The sequence below is a fragment of the Prionailurus bengalensis genome, chromosome C1 (assembly GCF_016509475.1).
Source record: "Prionailurus bengalensis isolate Pbe53 chromosome C1, Fcat_Pben_1.1_paternal_pri, whole genome shotgun sequence".
Classification (NCBI taxonomy): Eukaryota; Metazoa; Chordata; class Mammalia; order Carnivora; family Felidae; genus Prionailurus; species Prionailurus bengalensis.
Window position 1 is genome coordinate 197,539,198 of NC_057345.1, and position 26,700 is coordinate 197,565,897.

The window sequence follows — 26,700 nt, forward strand, 5'->3', positions numbered from 1 at the left end:
AAAGAAAGTTATTTAATTGAAAAGTATAGTTAAATATAACTATTCTGAAAGAGGCCAGTTCATAATTTTTAAGATTTGGTAATGTCCATAACAACCTTATGTTTCAGATATAAAGTACTAAGTGCTAATAAACGGCTTCAATCTTTTGCCATGTCTGTGACACAATTCATTCAATTTTGCTGTTATATTTACAAGTGTATTTCTCCTTAGCACTCTGTGTCTCATTTGTACATTCCCAGACTAAATGTGATTTCATTATTTATAATTATTCCTCTTGGATTATTTTTATTTCTAGGTAAATTATAAGCCCCATAAGGTTAGTAACCATTATTTCTACTTTTTTTTTTTATTGCTCTACACCTTTTAATAACATTCCCTAAAAAATTCTCAACAGTCATCATTAAATTAATCAAACTGCAAATGAGATATTTAGGTGATAGTATATTTAAGACAAATGCAATTGCTCCACTTGATGAGATTTTTTAGTATTTGATGAGACTTTTTAGTATTTGGGACAATTGTGAAAATAGCAAAATGTTTTTTGCATTTATCTCCTAAATAATTATCTATAATCGTACATTTCACTTACAATCTCTTGATTCTTGAACTAATTGCCATTACATTTTTATTCTCTACCTCTCCATGAAATCAGCTCTTGTCAAAGTTACCAATGGTTTCCTTATTGTTAAATCAGAGTCATTTCTTAGACCTAATCTTAAGCAATCACTTAATAATGTTTCATATGAGTGATCATGTCCCCTTTCTTTTTTTTTTTTTTAATTTTTTTTCAACGTTTTCATTTATTTTTTGGACAGAGAGAGACAGAGCATGAACAGGGGAGGGGCAGAGAGAGAGGGAGACACAGAATCGGAAACAGGCTCCAGGCTCCGAGCCATCAGCCCAGCACCCGACGTGGGGCTCGAACTCACAGACTGCGAGATCGTGACCTGGCTGAAGCCGGACGCTTAACCGACTGCACCACCCAGGCGCCCCTCATGTCCCCTTTCTTAAAACACTTGAATTCGATCACACCACTTTTCCCTAGTTTCTCTTGATCTGTCTGGCCAGTCCTTTCCAGTCCCTTTTGCTTCTTCGTCCTTACCTCTCTGACCTCTAAAGGCGTTAGGGTCCCAGGACTTAAATATTGGGTTTCTTCTCTTCTCCACTTACACATTTACTTCATAGTGATATCACCTATCTATTTATGTAATGATAAGCAATTTTATATCTTCAGTCTAGACCCCTCCTTTGAATTCATGTACAGTTGACCTTTGGACAATGCAGGGGTTAGGAATGCTCACTTCCTCTGCACTGTCAAACATCCATGTATAACTTGACTCCCCAAAAACTTGACTACTAATATCTTCCTGTTGACCAGAAGCCATACCAACATAAACAGTCAATTAACACATATTTTTGTGTTATGTATTATATACCATATTCTTATACAGTAAGCTGAAGAAAATTGTTTACAAAAAACATAAGGAAGAGAGAATACATTTATAGTACTCTACTATACAAAAATATCCACATATAAGTAGACTTGCACAGTGCAAACTCATGTTGTTCAAGGATCAATTGTGCATTCAATTGCCTACTTGCCAATACCACTTAGATATTTAATTTCTCAGCTTTAGCCACTCCAAAATAAACTTCATTCCAACACCCCCTTTCCCCCAAAAAAGCATTTCCTACTTCTCCCCGATTCTCTATTTTGGCAAATGGTAATTTTATCTTTCTATTTTCCTCCACATTCCACATATTAAAGCTGGCAAAAAATTAGATTCTTGCTCATTTACTACTCTTTTCTTCTTTCCTTAAATATAATCTATCGTTTTGAGGACAAATATTCATTTATTTTTAATCTATAACATTTACTGCTAACATATCCCATAGCATATACTGATTTCTAGTATAATTTACTTTATTTAGGAGTTCTAGAATTAAGTTGTCCTTTTGAGGGTTTTATTAGCATGAGCAATGTATAACTTTCAAATAACTTTAGGAAGGGAAATAGCTATGTGCACATATTCAGAGCTTAAAGGTAAAATAATGGCATTTCTATTTTTAACAGTACAAATATAAGTTTTTTAAGTGCTGAAATTATGTCACAGACATCTTTATATTTCTTTGGGGACTAGTTTATTGTGTCTTAAAAAGAAGCACTGAATAAATGATTATTACAAAAATACATAATTAAATGAATAGCTTACTTATATATTTACATACTTTTATGTTAAATCAACTCTTTAAAAGAACATACATTTTCAACAGTTTCAGAGCTTCCTATATATTTTTAAGCTTAAAAAAAACACAATTCTAAAAGATTTCTAATGAAAAGAAAATGGGAAGAGTTATTTATTTAGTGCTCCTCTGATTGAAGCAGATACATGTTTAATATTTGCTTATTCCTGATTTCAAAGTTGTTTGCAAAATGGCATTTTCTCCAAAAAATGGTAAAAATGAATCCTCAGACCAGTTGTTATTCTTATTTGCTTGTTGCACCCCTCACCACTCTACATCAAAGCCCCTGGTTGACTAATCCAACTGTCATTCCTAACCCCCTGGTCCCTAGCACCTTCTAATCTAGTGATTTTTTTAAAAAATATTTTTAACGTTTATTTATTTTTGAGACAGAGAGAGACAGAGCATGAACAGGGGAGGAGCAGAGAGAGAGAGGGAGACACAGAATCTGAAACAGGCTCCAGGCTCTGAGCTGTCAGCACAGAGCCCAACGCGGAGCTCGAACTCACGGACAGTGGGATCATGACCTGAGCCGAAGTCGGATGCTTAACCGACCAAGCCACCCAGGCGCCCCTAATCTAGTGATTTTTAAAAAGCTACATAACTTCCATATTCTCACGGCATCTTGGTGTGAATATATAACTAATTTCTCTTCAATGGGAGGAAAGCAGAAGTCGGCTAACAGAACTCTGAGATAGAACAGGTACAATTGATGGAACCTGTCCCTCCACTTCTGTCTATGAACGTAGTGTTTATTTTGCTGTCTTGCTACCAAAACAGAAAGATAAGAACACGACATTGACTATAGCCCTCATGTTACTGATCCATGTAGTCAATGATGACACCCCCCCTCACTTCTAGGCTTCTGTTTTATTTATTCTTACTTATTTTAGTTTTGCTATTATTACTATTTTTAAGACTTCTGTATTTTAAAGAATATCAGAATAATTTAAAGAATAGTGTTGAAACCACTATTGTCAGGCTTTATTTTGCTTGTAGTCAAGTAAGGTCCTAAACAAAAAAGGAACTATGTCCAGATATTCCAAGTTTTCCTTCTTTTCTTGCATTGAATTAAAAACATTATCCCAAGATAATCAAATTAAACAAAAATTAACATTTATTTATTATTGAGAGACAGAGAGAGAAAGAGTGTGAGCAGGGGAGGGGCAGAGAGAGAGGGAGACACAGAATCTGAAGCAGGTTCCAGGCTCTGAGCTGTCAGCACAGAGCCGGAAGCGGAGCTCAAACTCAAAAACCATGAGATCATGACCTGAACCGAAGTCGGACGCTTAACCGACTGAGCCACCCAGGTGCCCCTCAAGATAATCAAATTTTTAAAAACAACAGATGAAACAAATGTCCTTCCTTTCCAAATAACAGTTAATAACCCTTGTTTCTAGTATGTCTGCTTAATTAACCTAGCTTCCTACTTATTCATTATGCTGTACCTACATCAGTCTTGACTGACACTTTTAGGGGGATGCGAAATGTCCTATACTTTTACAAGTAAACATTAAGTAGAAGCTTGTAAAGCTTCCTCAAGAATGTAGTTTCTGAACTGTGTTGTAATAAAGAGCGCAGCCCGTTCACTGTCCTATTTTTAAGTAATGATAAAGTTCAAAAGTAGTAAAATGTTTTTCCAACTTACATATAAATCTCAAGTAAATATATGGGAAGATTAATAAAGAGAACATGAAGAAAATACATTTTTTCATTAGCATTTAACTTGGGAAAACTCTAATATCTAATTTTTCTAATTTCTGGGTCCATAGTACATTGGAAGTAATCCAAGGGGGAGAAATGAGAGGGTGGGGCTGTTCCTATCTCTTTAAAAATACTACACAGGGGACTTGGAGAAAAGACAAATCTTTTGCAAAAATGTTTGGTCATTGCACCCCACTTTAATGTTTTTAGCATAGAACGAACCACTCTTCTATTCTAAGGGGAGTTTTGTTGTGACTGAGTTCACAGAAATGCATTTTAAAGCATCTAATAACAATGTTTAGCAATATAGCTCCTTTGAAAACTTATATAAATGCCCAATCCCTAATTAGAACACATTTATAATTATGGGGAAACCCATTTTTTCCCTAAAGCCATTGTGGAGATGTTATAAACTTGCAGATGTTCTGAATACAGATTTAGAGCCCATATATATATATATATATATATATATATACACACACACATATATATATATATATATTTAAAACAACAATGAAATAATATAATAGCAAAAAAATCTTACACTTACACTTTGCCTGCAATTTCTTTAACATGTAAAAGAAATCACTATGACTATGGCAAACAAACACATCTACATGAACCAGATTCTCTTCCTAGCCAGAATATTAATTTTTTAAATGTGTTTAAACACATTTTAAACATATTGCTGTTATTGAAATTATGTATAGTATTAACAGTAGGTCATATTTGATGCTATGTATTTCTTTGGACAGCCAGGAGAGGATATATCAAAATCTCTTTATTTTGCATATGGTCATTATGGAAATAATCTAAAAGTAGTATGGATTAGACATATCAATTTTAAATTTCCTGACCGATGCATTTCTATTAACTTTCTTCTTGGTCTTTTCCTTTTTCAGACTAAATATCTTTATGTTTCCATCTGAGATACTACCCAAGCAAATGGCTTAACTTTACTTATAATCATACCATCCACGTTCATGCAAATTTTCAGTTTTTCTTAGGGCAAATAGAAAGAACAAGAGTTAGCAGTAAATAGTCCCTAACTTCATTCTCTGACAGTGAGTTGATTATTGGAAAACACTATCATCTCCTCTTGAGTACATTTTGGGATTACTGAATATAGTAGTACTTTAGCGATTGACAAACTAGTCAAAACAAACAAAACGATCTAAAGAACACAACTGTAAGTTTAAGATGGTATACAACAGGCACGAACTTGTAAAATTCATGCCAGTTATTCATTATATCAAGTAATGATAGTAAATAAGGAGAGCAAGAGCACAAGAGAGGGAGAAAGGGAGAGAAAAAAAAAAGAGAGAAGCCCTTTGAAGCAATATAGTCTTAGTATTTTTTTAAAAAGTTTAAACATTACTATGACTTACTAAGTCATAGTTTTTGTTAATGTTTTATTTATTTATTATTTCAAACCTATTAAATTGCTAAAATATTAAAGATCTATTCATGTATATCTGAACATCTGGGATTACCTACAATCAATTAGGAAATCAACAAACTTTTAAAAAAGGTTAAACTTCCTTATCTATTAAGTAAGTCCTCTCTAGAACATGATTGATGGCACCATAAAGAAAACAAATGTGGAGCACCTGGGTGGTGCTCAAGTCATTATCTCATGGATTAATGAGTTCGGGCCCCACATCAGGCTCTCTGCTGTCAGCATAGAGCCCTCTTCAGATCCTGTCTCCCTCACTCTCTGCCCCTCCCATGCTTGTATGCGCACTCTCTCTCAAAAGTAAATAAACATTAAAAAGAAAGAAAGATGGGGTGCCTGCATCACTCAGTGTCTGACTGAGCATCTGACTTTGGCTCAGGTCATGATCTCATGGTTGGTGAGTTCGAGCCCCGTGCCTAGCTCTGAGCTGACTGCTTGGAGCCTGGAGTCTGTTTCGGATTCTGTGTCTCCCGCTCTTTGCCTTACTCTGCTCATGCTCTGTCTCTCTCCCTCTCAAAAATAAATGAACATGAAAAAAAAATTTAAAAAAGTAAGAAAACAATAAACTTATTAGAAGAAATTTCTAAATCATTAATTTCTTGGCAACTTTTGGTCAAAGACTTTCAGCCACGCTTTAATGGAACTCAACTGATTTTAGATAAATATAAAAATGATTTGCTATAGGGGCCTCTGTGTGACTCAGTTGGTTAAGCTTCCGACTCTTGGTTTCCTGAGTTTTAGCTCCACATCAGGCTCTGGGCTGACAGTGCAGAGCCTGGTTAAGATTCTCTCTCTCTCCCTCTCTCTGCCCCTCGCCCACCTTGCGCTGTCTCTGTTTCTTTCAAAACAAATAAATTTTAAAAAATGCTTTGCTATAAATTATATATGTGTATGTATACACACACACACACACACACACACACACACACATATATATATATATATAATTAAAATGAGACTGTAATTCAAATGTTTTCTAATTCAAATGTTTAGTTCCATAATTTTTAATGTGTTGCTTATCTGGCTTTTTGAACCATGTTTAGCAAATTTGAATGATAAAATTGAATAGTCCCATGTACTTTACTTGACATCTCTCTAAATATACTTTATATAATGTCAGATACAGACACATACATGCTATTTTCTAATTTGTAAAAATCATAAAATTAGGAATCGCTTATCTTTAAATACAGGATCAGTAGTAAATCAATGTTAAGGAAAATAATGCAACCATTAAAAGGAGTTATAGCTCTTGATGTAGAAAGCTGTCTAGAATATATCAGTAAGGGAGTCGAGTAACCTTATGAGCAATGTGTGGATTCTGTTGCCATACAAAACCTTTATTACTGTAAATAGGTATTAGTACATGGATAAAGACGTGGAAGAATAAACATACATATACACACACATACATCTATATTTAAACACGGGGAATGTTTTTTTTTGTAATTTTAAATTGTATTTTAAAATACATTGAAGACAATAATTAATATTAAAGAAAAACAGGAAGAAGAAAAAAAGGGAAAAAAACTGAATTATAGCTGGTGAGTTTTAACCAATAAGATGGTGAATTCTACCTTTACTTGCTTTAGATTTGAAACAGGCATATAGTTCACATGGCTAAAACAAGAATCACTGATTGAGGATAGATTTAATTACATCAGAACAATCAGACTCACAGATATTTTATTTGTAAGAGACTATTTATCATAATTCCTTACTTAAGAGCATTTCAAAAGCATGAAATAGGAAAAACATTTCCGTATAATTTCCTGATATATTAATGTTCTGTACCTGCACGATTGCACACACACATACAAAATTGATGATGTTTGTTGTAATGATGTAATTTGGAGTAATTGTTATATATCAGCATATTGAAATTATCACTACAGATATTGAAATATTTTAATTTCTCAGAACACATACAGGATGCTGTTAGATTCTGATTAAATATTTAACAGTCTTCTAATTTAATGAGTCTAGAGTCTCTGATAGCAAACCACAACCTGTTATTTTCCATGCAAAAATAAAAGAGGGTGACCTTCAGTTGAATACATGTAAAGCAACACATTGCAAATTATTGATGACTTGAGGATTAGTATCAGGATAGTTTGAATGCAAAAATTAGCACAGCTTCTATTTGAAACTAATATCCCAACCCTTTACACATGCACACACACTAAACACTATCTTCCTTTTTGGCAAGATGAATTTATAGCTTCATAGAGAATATTGAACGGAAACTCCCTCAGCCTTTGCCCATCTATCTGCATCCTTCTCCATCCTGTATTTATTCTCTTAATGGTTGCAGGGTTTTGATCTCCAAGTGTAGTCCTTTCACATTTCCTTTGTCCCTAATGCTAGCTTCTTCAGGAAAATGCTATGATTGATGATCTCTTCTCTCTCCTGTATCTCTAGCCTTTCACTCTCTACAGGGCCTTCCCAAACAGACTCAAATTTCATCCATCTTCAAACTATTTTTCTCTTAATAATATTGCCTCTCTAACTATTTCCCTCTCTCCTTTCCTTCACATGTAAATTTCCCATGAGATATCAACACTTGACTAAATTTCCACAATTTTAATTCACTTTGACTCTACGTCTACATATGGAGAGGCTTCCATATCTCTATGTTAAAATTTCCCATTTAGCATCGCTTGGATCTGTAAAAATCACCCCAAATTTAGCACAACCAAAAACAAATTCATGTTGAGTTTAGTACCCTTCCACTTGTGCCACCTCAACATTCATTTTAGTTTGCAAGCCAGAATAATTAATAATAATTTCTTCCCTTAATTACTTCATATCCATTTAATCACCAGGCCCAGTAATTAATTTTAAACTCTAAATATTTGTTGAGACTTCCCACTTCTCTCCATCTTTATCCAGCTTCCTGGTTTCCCAATTCCCTGCTTATTCACTGCCAATAGTCTCAACCACCCATTCCCATTCATTGTACTAGCTATATATATATATATATATATATATATATATATGTATATATGTATACATATATACATATACATATATACATATATATGTATATATGTATGTATACATATATACATATATATGTATACACACACACACACACATATATATATATCAATATATATATATCAATAACTGTACCGCCTCCAGAATCTTTATTTCAAGTATTCTACTTGCACATTTTCAGCTTCTCTCTTTCCGTATGCCTACACTGGTATCCCTACATCAACAATGCATGATAATGCTGGGAACTACAGCCATTGACCCTACCGTGTTTTCATTGTACATCAATCTCCCTTATAAACCAATTTCTCTCATTATGCAACTCAGTTTTTGTTACCTTTTGCTGTTGTCATTTATTTTCATATATCCTTAACACACTGGTCTCTACTTTCTGTCTTAAGTACTCACCTGGCAAAACTTCAATCCTGGGTAAACCCAATTTCCAAGTACCCATGCTTAAATTGGAACCATCATACCATAGCTGAATTAAACATAACAATGCTAACTTGAATCACTGTAATCTATAACCAGAAATCTCAAGTGGACCATCAGCACTCCCAGCATTACTATACTTCTAGAATGATGTACTTCTACTTTTGGTAGACTATCAAATCTTGTCTTTCCTAAAATTCCCAATATTGCCTCCCATACTCTCGTCTAAGATGATGACATAATCTTACATTTCGTTTAAAAAGAGGACACACTGTGCATTGCCTCATCTTCTTCACCATCAAATCCACTATCTACCTGCATATTTACCTAGACACTCTGAATCACTTCCAGTTACAATGGTCGCACAGTCTCTACTTCTTTCTATGACCACTTTAGTGCTGAATTCCATCTCTTCTGATAACTAAAGAAAATTTTGCCTGAAGCTGTTCATTATTTTCTGGAACATAATTCTCTTCTTTCTTTTGAATCACTCTCATCAGTTTATTTATTTATTTTTTAACATTTATTTATTATTGAGAGATAGAGAGACACAGAGCGTGAGCAGGGAAGGGGCAGAGAGAGAAGGTGACACAGAATCCGAAGCAGGCTCCAGGGTCTGAGCTGTCAGCACAGAACCTGATGTGGGGCTCGAACTCACAAATTGTGAGATCATGACCTGAGCCAAAGTCGGTCGCCTAACCCACTGAGCCACCAAGGCGCCCCCATTGTCATCAGTTTATAAATATGTTACAATGTTTCCCAACTAAGGCAAAACAACCCAAAAACTCTTTTCTCTTTATTTCATCATCTCCTTCCTTTGTAGCATTTCACTCCCCTCTGTCTAGGCACATTTTGTTCACTTGGCTTCAGGCATTTTTTTTTTCCTGGCTTTCCTCCTACCCCTAATCCCTCTGTTTCAATCTTCTTTGCAATTATATTATATTCTCCTCTCTTCTTCCCTTTAAATAATGGAGTAGCCTAAAGTTCATTGCTCAGTTTTCTTATCCATCTCCACTTTCTGCTTGTGGAATTTCATCCAGTGTTATGGATATAAATATGACCGACAATTCAGTCCCCAATCTTGAGCTGCAGAGTGTTATAATTATCTGCTCATGCAAAATTTTCACTCAGATATCAAATAAGCATCTCAAGCTTATCACAGCCCCAACATGACTTTTCATTCCCCCCCCAAAAGAAAATTGGTTCTACTTTCTTCTGAGTCTTCATTTTAGTTTATGATATCACCTTTCATCCAGTTACTTAGGTCAAAAAACCCAGGTATCACTGTTTATATATATTTTTAAAAAATTTTTTTTCAACGTTTATTTATTTTTGGGACAGAGAGAGACAGAGCATGAACCGGGGAGGGGCAGAGAGAGAGGGAGACACAGAATCGGAAACAGGCTCCAGGCTCTGAGCCATCAGCCCAGAGCCTGACACGGGGCTTGAACTCACGACCGCGAGATCGTGACCTAGCTGAAGTCCGACGCTTAACCGACTGCGCCACCCAGGCACCCCTCACTGTTTATATTTTTATTCTCCTTACCACAACCACACCAATGAATCTATTTACAGTATTCTTCATAGTAAATAATCATGCAAATATATAATTATAAACTGTATTTTCTCTTCCACTCTATTGTAAATTTTACAGTATTAGGGATTATGTTAATTTTCTCTCCGTTCTTTCCTCAGTTCCTAACATGGAGTAAACCTAACGGATATTTACTGGCTGGTTTTATATATATAAGAATGTGTTTTTTTTATTCTTTCAAAAACAAATAAAATATGGTATGTTTGATTGTATCAACAGTGGGAAAGTTTTTTTTTAGCAGAAATCACTTTTCACCTTATCAAACAGAACAAAGTGACTATATATATATATATATATATATATATATATAGTCTAGGATTCATGCTCTACCATCTGAACTCATTTCTATTCTCAATCAACTTTGCCCCATCCCACACATTCTACAGTATGAATTAGGGAGGAAAATCTAAACGAAAGCCTGATAAAACCCAGCACTATATTATCTATTATTTTATTGCTGAGTGTTCATGAAATTTTGATTCTTATTTCCATCCTTGATAGGTAAGTCTGGGGGTAATGGCATTATGGAATAAGTGTCAGGTTTCATGGAAGTGGTTTTCATATGGGACCATTATAGTTTTAACAAATCTCTCCAGAATTTATAAATAACTTCCGCATTAGAAAATTTTTTAATTGAGCTTACATTTATTTGTAAATGTCTTAGATTAGTCACTGCTACATTAATAATATAAAAAATATATTTACATTATGTTACCATTACACAGGCTTATGTGCTTAGATCATGGGAAGCATTGTTCTATCTTAACCAAGCAATACAGATGTATTAATCTAAAATATACTGTTTGAGGGCAAGCCATATAAAATCCTATACATTGCAGGAAGGCTTGATAGGTAAAAGGACTAAAAGAAAAGACAATGGATAAAATTGTTTAAGTAGGCTATAAAATATTCAATCATCCTCATCATAAGAATAGCTCTTAAATGTTTTTCCATTTGGGAACCAGCCTAGTAGAAAGAAAGAAATGTGGTCCTTAGAATCAATCAGACACACTAAAGCTAAAATCTTTGCTCTGCCATTTACTAGCTAAGTGATCTTTGGTAAGTTGCCTAATTAGTCTGAACCTGTTTCCTCATTTGTAAACCTATAATGGTAATAACTATTTTTATATGCTTATCATGAAAATTAGGTGTGATAATGTAGCACACCTGGTATATATTAGGATTTTTCTTTTAAAGAATGGCATAAATAAGCTCTAAATATGAGGTGATTTTATAAAAAGCAACACTATTCTGGGAAAAAAGCAAGATCTGGTTTTTGTTGATTTGGTGCTTTGGTTTTCCCACTGGTCCTTTCATTCTTGGTACATAGAACAATGGTGCTAGCCACTCTTGGATTTGAACTCGGGACTTGAACTTTGGGAAGTGGGATCCAGAGGCTCAAGAATGAAGACACTTTGGAAAAGGAATTTTCTTTGCTCATTGAAAAAAAAATCTTTTTCATTTCAACAAGTAAACTTTTTATGGTGAGAGGTTTTTGCTATTGCTGTTTTATTTTTGCTCTACTAAAAGTAACTATAATTATTCCATAAATGACTCAAGCATATGGAATGCTTTACTCTGGGCAATCGAACAGAATGCCATAAAAACTGCAATGGCTACAAGCATTCAGAGTTTATTAGAGGTGGGTTTCCCTTTCCTTAACATTCATTCTTTAGTACTGAGTTACTGTGAAATTATAATGAAATTATATCACTTTGGGTTTGAGGGCGGATGGTAAAGGAGAATGAAATCACTGTGAGGAATTTCGTTGGTAAATCAAAGTGTTCTCTGTTAATTAGCTTCTGCCTACATACATAGTATGGAAAAATAATTGTATGTTTATGAAAGAATGATTAGTTAGGAAATGTGTTTAGGTAATAAAAAAAAGCGTGAAGAGAGCAATTTGAGTTAATATCTACACATCATTTTATGTAACCACATCACAGAAGGGGGTCTCACTTAATTAGATTCCTTTAGTTAAATAGGAAATATAAAAAAAGAAAAGATACTTAGGGTCTAATACAATGTGTTCCTAAGTTAAATGGGGGTATAGTTTTGATTCTTTTCTGAATATATATATACACACACACATATATATCAAACATAAAATAGAAACTTTAACTTACCCTTAAAAATTCTTCCTGCTTAAGTGTTTTTCCTTCATGACACAAAAATTGAAACAATATTTTAATAGAAATACTGGCTACAAAATGCAATTTTAAGGGAAGCTACACAATTCCAAACCTTGAGTGACTTTTAATTTAAAACATAGACAATTCTAAATCAGACCCAAATTATCATAATTTAGTCTGCTCTTGTGGAAGTTCATAAGATCTGTGTGCTTATATAAATTAAATATACAGGTATATGCAATCGGTTCAGGCAAACAAATGTGTTCCTTGGATCTAACTCATCCCCTCTGCAATCTACTGCAGATGATAAACACCCTTCTAGATGTTAAACAGATGATAAACACCCTTCACATTCTAGAATCAAAATCTGTTACCTCCAGAGTGGGAGGCAAAAAAACAAAACAAAACAAAACAAAACAAAACACCCTGTAATTTGTTTATATTACATTTTATTTCATCCTTTTATTTATTAAAAAAAAATAATGTTTATTTTTGAGACAGGGTCAGAGCATGAACGGGGAAGGGTCAGAGAGAAAGGGAGACACAGAATCTGAAACAGGCTCCAGGCTCAGCTGTCAGCACACAGCCCGACACGGGGCTCGAACTCACAGACTGTGAGATCACGACCTGAGCTGAAGTTGGACACTTAACCGACTGAGCCACCCAGGCACCCCTTATTTCATCCTTTTAAATACCTATCATAAATACTATCTATATAATTGCATAGATTAGTACGTAATGAAAGGTTTTTTTTTTTTAAGGTGTTGGTAACAGTATTCAAAGATTTGTGACAATTCTACAGCCGCACTGCCCAACAGATATGTAACGCAAGTCAATATGTTATTTAAAATATTCTAGGGGTGTGTGAGAGATGAAATTAGTTACAACAGAATTTTCATTCAATATATCCCAAATTATTAACATTTCAACATGTAATCAATTGACAAATTTTTAATGAGATACTTTGCATTCCTTTTTCATGCCATGTCTTTAAAATCCAATGTACCTTTTACAATCAGATCACACCTCAGTTTGTCTTCACCATATTTAAAGTGCTCAATGACCAGATGTGGTTAGCAGTTAACATAATGGACAGAACAGGTCTAGAGAACTCTTGGGGAAAACTCATCGTCTGAAAATAAATGGAAAGGCCATAAATTTGGTGTTAATATTGGGATGGTTTGATCCTAATTATATATGTCAGTTACTGGTCACAAATGGAGTACTGAATACTCAGAGCCAACATGTACATTGAGACCTCATCCTACAGCATACAACTGTACAAAGAATCCCTGGTTTTGGTTCCAAAGCAATACTTAATTGCTTGCTTCTGGCTCTTTTTGTAAAAAACAAGGAATAAATTATTTGAAGATAGTAACACATTTCTCTCAGACTTAAAGTTATCCTTATATGGCAAAGTTGTGTGAGTCACAGAAATTTAAATTCCTTCCATGCAAGTCAAGACAAAAATATGTGAAGGATCACTGTAAATGTTGTATGTGTGGGGCTCTTGGGTGGCTTAGTCAGTTAGGAGTCTGACTTCAGCTCATGTCGTGATCTCCAGTGCATGAGTTCCAGCCCCTGCTTTGGATCCTCTGTCTCCCTCTCTCTCTGCCCCTGTCCCGTTCATTCTCTCTCTCTCTCTCTCTCTCTCTCTCTCTCTCTCTCTCCAAAAAAATAAACATTTTTTAAAAGGAAATATGTGTGAAAATAAATAAAAGAAAAACCTTACTAAAATTGGAGCTGCAAAGCGCTGAAGGAGGAATTCTCAAGCACTACCACTCAGACCCCAAACAAAGGAAGCTTACTTTACATATCCAGGCCAGAGGAAAGAATTTCTCCTCACCTGGCAACAACCCAGCCAATGAGAAGCTGTCACACTCTGCCAATGAGAAGCCAACACCAGCTTGAATAGTTTGAAACAGCCCCTCCTAACTTCTTCCTTGCCTCCATAAAAGCAAGCCCCTCTCCTCTCATCTGAATTTGCCAATCATTTGCCATATTTTGCTCTGAATTGCAATTCTCTGGTATTTCCAAATAAACTCATTTTTTTATGGTAAAGTAGCTGAACTCTTGTTTTGTTTTGTTTTGTTTTGTTTTAAGGTTAACGGATGCTTAAGTCACCATGATAGATGCTGTAGGCAGAATTAGAAGATGGGTCTCTGTTATATAAGGATTCCATCCTATGGTATATAAACACACCTTCTCCCAGTTATTCAGTCAAACACTAATCTAGGTGCTACTCTAGGGGATTCAGCAGATGTAATTAAGGTCCCAAATCATTTGATTTTAAGATTCAATCAGGTGGATCTGATCTAATCACATGAGCTTTTAAATCTGGATATAGAGGTCAGAAAAATGAAAACTAAGAGATTCAAAAATGAATAGGTTTGGATGCACAATTGTCTTGGAATATAGAGCGGGCCACATGACAAAGAATGTGCTTGGCAATGAACACAATAAAATAGGAGTCCTACTACCAGGACCCACAACTCAAACAACCTGAATGAACTTGGGAGAGAACTCCAACCTCTAGATGAAACACACCCCAGACAGAATCTTGATTTCAGCCCAGTGAGATCCTAAGAAGAGAACACAGCCAAGCCATTCCTGTATATTTTCCTAAAGAACTGTGCTTTTGTCTTGTTTTTTAAGCTGCTAAATTCATGGCAATCATTCACAGTAATAGAAAACTATATAGCAATTGAGTAATTCCTTCACTTTACCTAATTACAGAGTTGTTATTGTTTTTTTCAATCCTTACCATTTTAGTTATCAAATATATAATCCATATATACAATATTTTGAATTTCCAAATAGGTTTGGGGGTAAATTATGATAGTTTTGGATGCTAATTCACCAAAATTGTCACACTGAAGAAGTTTATTTTAATACATTCGCTTTTTTTATCTGTAACATTTTAATTTTTATTTATTTTTTTATTGAATTATAGCTGATACTCAATGCCACATTCGTTTCAGGCGTATATACTATATTCACCACATAGCATTCAGGTGAATATGCTATATTTACCACAGTGGAGCTACCATCTGTCATGATAAACTATTACAGTACCATCAATATAATCCCTATGATGTACCTTCAATCCCTGTAATTTATTCATTCTGTCACCAGAATACATTCACTGTTATATAATTTTTTTTTCTGTGAAACACTGAAATAATTTCACATACAAACTAAGCTTGCTTTTAAGGACTGACCACAAGGGGTATGTATAAGATCAAAGATAATATGTTATATGTGGTAAGCCTCATCATATTATAGCATATTAATTCCAAATCATGCTATCAATAGTATTTGAGCACTCACTTCCATGGAAAGGCATTACCTTATGACTCTCCCTAGTTTACTGATAACTTGTGTCAGATGTTAGCAGGGGACCAAGTCAGATGTTATCTTTCTATATACATACATATAACTTGTTCAATATATTTACTTCTTAGTTCTTTGATAGAATAAGGTAATTTCTCTTTATTGGGAATTATATTGTTCATTTTGCTATATGCTACTTTTTCACTTTCTTTGCATTTTGTCAAAGAGTATATAAAATACCTATAAATGTTTGCAAAGCTTTTTTTATTTTTGGTTGGTTGAAATTATAGGTGGCTCTTCATTGAAAAGTTATTTTTTAGAAATGATATCTTATGAAATAGAATTTAATATTCCTGGGATAATAAAATCCCAATTAAAAATCCTGAGTAATACTTATCATATACTTATATTTCTAAATTGTATTTTATAAGAAAATAATGCCAGGGTCAAATCTTGGAGTAGTACATATGAGTACTTTTAAAACTATAAATATTTACCTAAAGACAGGGGCAGGGCTTCAGGACCATATTTTACTTGTTTGCTTTCATATTTAACAAAAGACATTGGATTTTAGTAATGAATTTCAGCAACATTTAAGGTACTTTGAGATCATAGAATATAAGCAGTCCTGACATCTTTACAAATCAGAGATTAATAGTTACAGAACACTGTAAATTCTACACCAGAGAATGATGCTCATAGGAAAGACTCAAGAAGTATTCATAATGGATCACTCAACTCACTGAATTTTTTATCTGACCCTTAACTAGCATAATCAGCATCTTCTCAGTTCAATAATGCTATTTTTAGATTTTCTATTACAGTCCAAAGTCAATGCTCTTAAAAAATCTCTTTTGACTTTCAACCACAAATATGACTTTTTCTGGTCACATTTTTACAGTTAGCATGAGTATAATATTAATGTTCCTAGGATCCCTAAAAGCTTTGGTAACAATGTGTGGGCATTTCGATATTGAAACAAAGCCACTGATGCAACCTTATGCCATTAAATACTTCTACTTAACCATGTGAAACTCCATGAACAGTAATTAACAAAAACTGAACTGTTTTGCTCTTGCAATTCTTTGGTAACTTTTGGTATTTTATATGTACTGGAAACTGTGGGACACAAATCAGCTGGAAAAGAAGAAATTCACACACTCTCCTTCACCTCTTTGAACTCTCTTAAATTCAAAAGTAAATTTAATATACAGAATGTGGTGGACTGAGGATAGACTTATAATAAAAAGCCTGTGTACTTTTATTTATTGGACTTAAGGATCATAACATAACTGCCACTCATCTGAGGAAACCATCTATGGGCTATTTTGACCATTTGATACGGACATAAGTTATGAACCAAGTTCCTTGAGGGCAAACAAACAAAGAAAAAAGATTGTGCCATTTGTGAAAGCGGTGCCAAGAATATCACATCTTCTCCCTCATCTATCACACATGGGTCACACTGCTAAAGAATAAACTGTTATGTGACCTCTTAGGTAATAACCACCACACCAGAAAGTAAAGGTGTGATACAGGCATTAAAATGTGACAGGAATATAAAACGTTTCAAATATCTGCCCAGATGAGATTTAGAGAATTAAACTGATTTCAGTTACCTTACTTCATATTGTGAAGTGTCTAGAATAACTGAATTGGAGCAGATAGCCAGATAAAAAATTTTGAACAGAAATCTAGTACTTCTCACAATTCCTGTCACAAATTCAAAAAGAATTATTAGTTTATATTTTGGGCTTCTAACTAATAAAAAGAAATGCTTTGCCAATAGAGCCTTTGCTTGTTTAGATGAACACATGTTGGCCCTGATGGAGTGAGAGACTAAGATTATAAAAAGCTTGGGATATATGGTTGGCAAAGAAACTAAAATAGAATAGAACTAAATGCTTTGTTCTATTACAATCTATATGAAAATAGCATATGTGCAAGCTCAAATAAATAGCATAAAAAAGAATAATAAAAAAAACTTGCTGAACACATTTTTTCATAAGATTCTTTATAAGAAAAAGAAGAATATCCAAGTAAATGTTAGTTGTAAGGCATTGAATTCAGATAAGGAAAATATGGAAAAGGCCTGAAATTCAAGTATTATTTTCATTACAAGTAGAATATTCTAGGAGATTACAGGTAAAAGAAAATCAACAACAACAGCAACGATCTTTTCCATCCTATCCTATCTTCCTGGAATAAATTCCAGCAACAGCCTGTAAGGTAAATGGAGTGTGGAAAACCAATTCACAAATTGCAGGCTTGGGAAAGAGTAACACTGCTTAGAAAATGAAAGTCGATCAAGATTGGAAGCATTTCACCTGTTTTCATTTAAATCTTCAATCTTTTTTCCTTCTGGTTTAGGAAACAGAATACAACATAATGGGGCAGTAGGGAGTATGAATCCTAAATATTTCGAAATGGCCACATTGCCATGTTCAGTGCAATTTTGTGTGACTAAAAGAAAACTAGGCATTTGGGTAATCTCCCAGTTAAAACATAGTTTACAAAACTGAAAGCAATTACTTTCTACCATGTTTTTTTTTATCTCCCTATTATGAAAGATTTACTTTAATCAATTAAGATGGAGGCATAAAAAAACATTCACAGAATTTAAAAATGGAAAATAAACTGAAATATTACTAAGCTAGTCCCCTGCTTTCAATTAACTGTGTACCCACCACATTTCAGAGAGGTAAACAATTACTGAAAAAAGCATTTACCTGAAAAAAAAGTAAGATTTATTACTTTCACTTCTCATCCAATCCGTGTCAAAATGTTCCGTGGTCATAAACACTTTTCAAGGTGTTCAAGCTAAATCTTTCTTGTAAATTCCAAACTGCTTATAAGCAGCCTATGACAAGTCCATTAATTCTGACAAGTCAACACAACTGAAGAGTCATACTGCTTTAAATTTAAGTTCGAAAGAAATATTAATTAAATATATCCAGAGTTTCTAAAAGGAATACTTAGCTCCCTACTACCAATTTTTTTAAGTCATTATGCTTAGAAGTAGGATGCACAATTTAGATGCTTAAAAGCTTAGAAATTCTGATATATCAGTTTTGTAGTCAATAAACTATTGGATTTATGCCCTGCTGATATATAAATATTTGTGCCCTGCTGATAGCATATATATATGCTAGTAGAACATAACCTCATGAGATTTTTAAAAAAGATTTTTTCCAATATTTCAACTAGAGATGTAACTACCACCAATGAATATATATACTTGATAATATCTCCTAACCATTTAATCATCATACCAATTTTATGAGGTATAAGAATTTCCATTTTAAAAATTATCAAATTATCATCCCATTTTACAGACAAGAAACATGGCAGAGCAAATACTTGAACCCAGGCTTTCACATTCAAAAACTTCTGCTCTTTACTTGTACAAAGGCCTACAGATGATTTTTCATAGGAATCATGGGCTGAATTGTGCTGAATTGTACTCTATTACTGGATGTGGTCACCTACCTACTTATGACAAAGCTAATCTGAATTAGGTATTAGTCTGAGAATACAGGAAATGGCCTGAGAGCCCAGGCAAGTAATAGGATTGAAAATTCCCAAAACATGTTGGAAATATTAAATCTATAGTAAGATACACTATGATTTTGAGTTATACAACCTTAATTACCAGAATTGAAAACCACTAGGGATCTACCACTATGGTTTTAACTCTTTCTCTGTCTCTTCATATGCCTCTGCCTGTGACCTACTGCCAAAGATACCAGTGGACCTCTTAAAACAGTGATTCCTGAGGTGAAGAAATAAATGCCCTCCCTTCCGCCAAGGGACCCACCAGAAGGAGTAGAGGTATAAGTCAAACTTTCCTGGGTGACTTTGAGAGATTTTCCTACTCCCTCTAGGAGTTATGTTCCCCCATGTCCAACATTTAAAATCATTTGATATATAGCAAAATAATAAATAACAACATTTACTGGGTTATATTTGAGCTAGGCATATTCTATGGACTCCATCAATGCTCACAACCAATTTGTAAACTATATTAACATTCCTATTTTATGCATGAAGAAAGTAAGGCTCAGATAATTAAGGAACTTACCCAAGGTTAGATATCTAAAAAATGATAGAGCCTTGCTCTGAACCTAGAAAATCTGATTCCAAAGACAGCACACTTAGTCACCACATTATATTGCCTCTCATTAGTTGGCTGGAATAATTATAAGAAAGTCATTAAAACGATGTGAAAACACTCCTCATAATGATAGTGGAGTGACTCAACCAAAGTCTCAAGGAGGAAAATTATTTCATAAATATAGAAACAATATAAAATGGGTCTTGGCTTATAAAACTGAGCTTTGGGCCTTAAGACACGCACTTTCTCTTTCTCTCTCTCTTGCTTATTTTTTCCATACTTTAAACTTTGCTCTAAAGAACTGTATTAACTAGTCTGAATTGATCCCAAGTGTCAAAGTGCCACTGTTGTATAAATCATTTACTTCTACTGCACCCTTTTAAAAAAAAAGAATTTATTTTTAATATAATTAAATAACCTTTTAATAAGAGATAACACTTACTTGATATTTTCCAAAAACTTTTAAAAGGCAAATATCATACAAATGAAAAATTATGACTGAATGTAATGACATAGATGGACCTCATAAATACAATATTGAGCAAAAGAGGCCAGGGACAAAGAATACATATAGATGATTCAATTTATATAAAGTGCAAAAACAGGCAAACTCCTGTTAGCACTCAGGACAATGGTTCCCTTGGAGTGGAGCACAAGGGTGTTTCTGTTTCTACTACTATTCTGTTTCTTGATCTGGCTGATGGTTATATAAACGTTTCATTCGAAGAAATTCACTGAGTTTTACACCTATGTTTTGTATACTTTTATACTGTTAAATTTGATGTTAAATTTGAATTTAAAAATGTACATTAAAAGGCAATATTTCACCCCAAACTGTCATCTTGCTTATTGTAATTTAGCACTACTTTCTCACTTCCAGAAGATACAATTAACTTGTTTCGTAAAGAAAGCAAACAGTACTTCTACGTAACATTGTAAATTACTATGTTCCTAAAATGAAATGTTTTAAAAGTCTAATTTATTGAAGTCTAATTTATAGACAGTAAAATTCATCCTTTTTAATGTGCTTAACCATGATATTTGACAAGCACATACATTCGTGTACCCATCACCACTGTCAAGAGAGAGAACGGTTCCATCACCCTCCTCCAAAATTCCCTCATGTCCCTTGCCAGGGTTACCTGGCAACACTACCACAAGCAACACTGATCAATTTTCTGTCCCTACAGTTTTGCCTCTTCCAGAATTAATACCACATAAATGGAATCATCTGGTACGTATTCTTTTTAAGTATAGCTTCTTTCATTTAGCAAAATGCACTTGAGATCCATCTGTGTTTTGCATGTATCAATAGTTTGTTCGTTTCTACTGCTGAGTAGCACTGCAATGTATGGATATATCACAACTGAAGAACATTTGAGTAGTTTCCAGTTTTGGGCGATTTTGAGTAAAGCCACTATAAACCTTCATGCATGGGTTTTTGTATGAATCTGAGTGATTTGTTTTGTTTTGTTTTGTTTTGTTTTGTTTGCATTCCAACTTGTACTTTTACCTGCACAAAATATTTCTATAGTGCTTTTAGTCTATGGTAATTCAGAAGCCTACAGAATACTATACCAACCAGCTCAAAACAATATAAGATCAGAAAAGGAATCAAATTAAACAAGAAACATCTTACGAAAATAGATCAACTTTTATAAATTCCTCTCTTAAAAATGTTTAGTTTTGCAATAATCTACAAAATTAATTTTAAAAATTCTCTTAAAGTTCTAGGTTAATAATTCGAAATCCTGTTTAAATTGTACAAAATTGAAAACCAATGACACTACTAATTTGGATGCTAAAATCATAATGAGTAAAGAAAAAAGAGGTAAGGGATGTGGTTTGAAAAGTAGTGTTATATGCCTATTTCATAACTCCCTAATTTAACATATTATCAATTTCACCCAACTGGTTAGTAGTTTGTAAACATGATAATTTGAAAAGGATTTGAGTGACAAAATGGAAACATGGTAGATGTTACCTAGCATGTTGTGGTAAAGTGGAATGGCCCGTCCAAGGATAGTAAATGCAGTCATGACTAGTGGGGCCGCTACACCTGCAGGCAATTACAGAACAGAAAACATCATTCTCCATTCACAGCGGCATGCGCACACATGCACCAGTGCTCACACACGGAGCCTTGGAGGAAGAACATGGGAAGCAAGCACACCAAGTACCTATCCATCAGGCCGATGCAGTCTTCAATACGTGAGCCTATGCACCTGCAGAAAATCCAAATTTAAAAAATACAAGGAAAGAAAAATTAGTCATTTAAAAAAAATCAGTCAGATAAACACTAATTGTGTCAAATTCATAATTACGGTTATTAGACAATTTTGGAACACTGTGAATTTAAAGCCAGTGAGAAGATTATTCCCTGATGGGTACAAAGAAATAGGTTGCAAATACCACCCGCATGGAATGCAAAGAAACATGTCCACAGTAAAGGAAACTGTACCCTGTTTCTGTGGATAACTTCTAAACACATATGACTCACTTCTAATACTCAATTCATTTGCATCATGAGTACATGTCTTGCTGAATGACTTGATATTTCAATGGTTATAAATGGTTTCATGTATACAGCTTCTTCTAAAAGCACTTAAGTTTAAGTAAAAACTAAAGTCAATAAAAAATGAAACATGAGCTATTCAATATAATATAATAACCTGATGCTTAATACTCATTAAAGATGGATTATGGCAGAAAATGAGTTAACATGCTTTAATGCTATTCTTATGGATACTTTACATAATCACATTATTCCATTCCTTGGTTGTGACAGTTTTTAAAACATACTTATCTTTAAACATGAATTCATTTAAAAAGCAAATTAACTGGTTTTACCAAGACTGCAGTTTATCTTGATGCTCTATTTTAAAAGCACAGTGCCATAACAGACAAACAATAGGTTTTTAAAGTGCCATAATATTTAACTCAAACAATAATAAATAAATACTCTGCAAGGAAATGCACAAACTGAGAAGCAGGTAACTAAAGAATTAACCGGAATTATACAAGTACACAAAATCTGGATGTACGGTCCCTAGAATTTCATTTTGAGGTATTATGAAAATATTACTTCTTCCATCTTCCAATGTACAAATTGTATTTCCTTCCCTTTTCTCTCATCAAATACACATATCTACGGTGCATTATCAAGATTCCCTCCACAGCTATGATTTATAGGACTGTCTAATTCTGCTGATCACAAATGTTGTTTCCAAACTCTAATTTCTGAAACTGAAAAGGAAGCTGAAGTTAAAATCACCATATAATGAAGTAATAAGGGACTCGTGTATAAGGCCAGACTGTCTACTATATCCTTAGATAACTCTCAACATTGATAAACTAATGTAACTATGTATAATAATAATTAAGTCAATATTTCCCTGCTTCATGAATATCTGCTATAACATTTCTACTAGGTGGAAAATTGTTTTCATTTTGAGCATTGGTTTTGAATAGCCCAGAAAAAATTTAATGTACAGAAAAATGGGGAATACACTGTGAAAAAAGTCTTTTAAAAAAGCAAGAAATACAAATAAAAATATATAGCACATAGCATTGAATTGGTACTATAATCCATAACCAAAACCATTTCTTGAAATGGAAAAAGTAACTACTAAAAATGTTTTCAAACTGTCTTATATGATATTCTTTTTATTTTATTCTGAAGAACTTATTTTTTTTCCTAGGTTCCTATTATATCTTCTTCCAAGTGCTTTTTTATACAGTATTACCATTTGGTAAAATTAATAGTCTACTTCTTATTTCCAAGTGAGAATCTGAAAGCTATGATTAATTTGCAATCTGTGTCTTTACAATAACATTTGAAATATAAAAATATTTGAAAGTGAAATTCAACTTGAGGGTAAAGTGTGAATAATGAAAGATCTTTATTCATCCATTAAAAAAACATGCTTGTAGGCCTACTAAGTGTTGCTACTCTTCTAGGAGCTGGGCCGTGGGGGGGATGATGAATTAGACACTTTTCCTATTCTTAATGAGCTCACAATTTAATGCATAATAGGAGATAGATGCATAACCAGATGCATATTGTTTAATGTGATAAATATAAAAAGAGACATGAAAGAGTGGCTTAAGGGAGCATAGAGGAGGGACACTTTAGAAATTCATGTTAATCCTCATGGAGAAGTTAGGAAGCTGAAATGCAGGGTGCTGAGAACCTGGGTTGGAGTAGCAGTCATTTCTAAGGGGTAACAAACAGCAGGAACAAAAGCATAGATCTGAGGAAATTTAGAGTGCACATGAAAAACTGCAAATAATTCTGAATAGTCAGGGAGCAAACAAAACATGAGGTGACAGGAAGAGGGAAAAGAAGCGAGATCATTTAGACAGGAGCCAGAATTTGAAGGCTATTTGCTTAGGGGCAAACTTAATGGAGAAGTTTTGAAGTAGTGGATTTGCCAGATTTGTATGTTACATGGATCTCTGCCCTGTGAAGGCTAGTCAGCTGGGATCCAGGTAGATTCCTTTGGCACCAAGATTCTTTTAGTGTATGTAAAAGATGAAAAAGGATTACACCGGGGAAATGGCAACTAGGATAGAGGCAGGGGGCCAGATTCAAGAAATGCCTCCAAAGGTATGGTGGGTGGGGTGGGGAAGAGAAGTTGATGGCTGATTTGATGAAAGAAAGGTAGGATCAGAGGAGTTAAACATGCAGTACCATCAGTGAGGGAATGCAGGAGGAGGGACACCCTTTCTTGTGTGTGTGTTGGGGAGGAGGGGTTGATAATTTCAGCTTTATGGATCTACAGTATGCATCCAGTGTGGTTGTCCTACATCTGGGTAGGGAATGTTCCTCGCCAGCTGGAAAGAGAGGCCTGTGGTTGTAGGGTGTGAAGGCACCAGTGTGATGATCAGTTTTGAAACAGCATACAGAAGAAAGTTGAAGTCATGTAAGTGGGTAAGATAGCTGAAGAAGGATCTATAAAGTGAGAAAAGAGGAGACTGAGACTGAAACTCAAAGAACTCCGATAACCAGTAAATGACCTAAGATAAGCTCATATGCCAGAAGCATGAGAAAATATTGAGTAAAATCAAGTAATTACAGCATCATTGTGGGAGCCAAATCAGGAGAGACATTCAGGAGTAACTGTCAAAATCAAATGCAAAGAGAGGTCTAATAAAATAAGAACTACTGTGAGCATTTTAGTTGTCATTGTCAAGGTCACCAGAATTTCAACCACTGTGAGTTGAGAAGCATATTGGACTTAAGCAAAGCAAGGGAAAAGGAAGGTGAGCACTGAGGGGGCAGGATGTGGGGTCAGGAAAGTTTGTTGAGGGAACTCTTGAGGAATATTTGAGATGTAGACATATTTAAAAGCTAAAGATGAAAGAAACAATGAAAGACAAATAATAAAAGTGTGACTAAAGCAGCACCATCCTTTCTAAGTACAAGTCACTGTGTATTTAAAGATGTATACTCTATTTCAACCCTTTGGACTTCATATAAGCAACTAATTAGCACATGTAATTTATATTGATTCAGCAAGATCACAGAATAATGGAAGCATTAAACTTTTGAAGAGTCAAAATCTCAAATATGAGATCAAAATCAGATAAGGAATAAGGTAACTCTACAAAATTAGTGTTACAAAGTAAAAAACTTAAAGGAAGATCAGAAACTATAACATGTCAATATAACATATTACAAAAGTATCTGGAATTCTGAACACTGAGTTGTGTTTAACATTTGCCACTATTTACTAATTTGTAAGCACTTTGATATACCCACCTACCTTAGTTGAGATATTTTGACAAGATCTTCAAATTTTGAAATGAAAGTGGAGTATTTTAAAATTTCAATTAAAAGAGTATAGACAATAATTTCACAAACAGCTCTTCTTTCCTTTTATAAATGAAAATTCTTTCACCATAGAAATTTAAAAAATATATAAAAAGGGTTGATAAAAAAAGATAAACGCATACAGGGAATTTAATAATATGGAAACCATGATTCTACCACTAACAAAAATATTCAATGCAAATTTTCAAAGACGCCTATGAAAAACAAATATTCTAGTCCATGACTAAAAACCAAAACTTCACTGATATTTGTCATGGATTAGATTTTAGTGTGGAAACCACAAAAAAAATCCCCTTACAGGAATTTAATTACATACTAAATTTAGTTTACAAGTCTTTTTTTTTTAATTCTATCCTGCTATTTTCAAATATGAAGATCATTCCTAAGTTTTAAATTCTTGCTCATCATTTCAAAATATGGGGATCTTACTCATTTCTGAATTTAGCTATCACTATCTCTGATGTGCAGTTGGTGTTCAGTATAACCAAGCTGAGGAATGAATGAAACGAGAAAAGCCTGCTAAAATAAAAGTTCTCTAGTCAAGGCAAGAAGAGACAATGTTATTCCCCACTCCTCTAGGGATATTAATGAGAATCTCCTGATACGTGCTAAATGGATAACCTATTTTAAAAGTATCTAAAGAACTTATTAGAGCCAATATATTTAATGTACTTCCAGAGTAATAAAAGTGCTTTTAAGGTATTAAACACATAATTTTATTTTCAGAAAATCATTGAACAGTATTCAAAGTAAGAACTTTCCTTCTAAAAAATGTGATTCAAAAGACTATTTCCAGTAACTTGGTTCTTGAATTATCTAGCTGACATAATATCAGCATATAAAAGGAAAGCGGTTTTC

General features: G+C 34.0%; 1 protein-coding gene across 4 annotated transcripts in view; it reads right to left on the reverse strand.

Annotated features, from left to right (window-relative positions):
• Nucleotides 1-26,700, reverse strand: part of ERBB4 (erb-b2 receptor tyrosine kinase 4) — a 1,144,797-nt gene that overhangs the window by 235,693 nt on the left and 882,404 nt on the right. For 2 of the 4 annotated variants that reach the window (XM_043577726.1, XM_043577724.1), the window contains exon 16: nt 21,991-22,065. In XM_043577726.1, coding sequence (XP_043433661.1) covers nt 21,991-22,065 — 75 coding nt within the window. Of the gene's footprint in view, nt 1-21,990; nt 22,066-22,186; nt 22,232-26,700 lie in introns of all 4 variants that reach the window. The other 2 variants (XM_043577727.1, XM_043577725.1) reach the window with 1 other exon arrangement.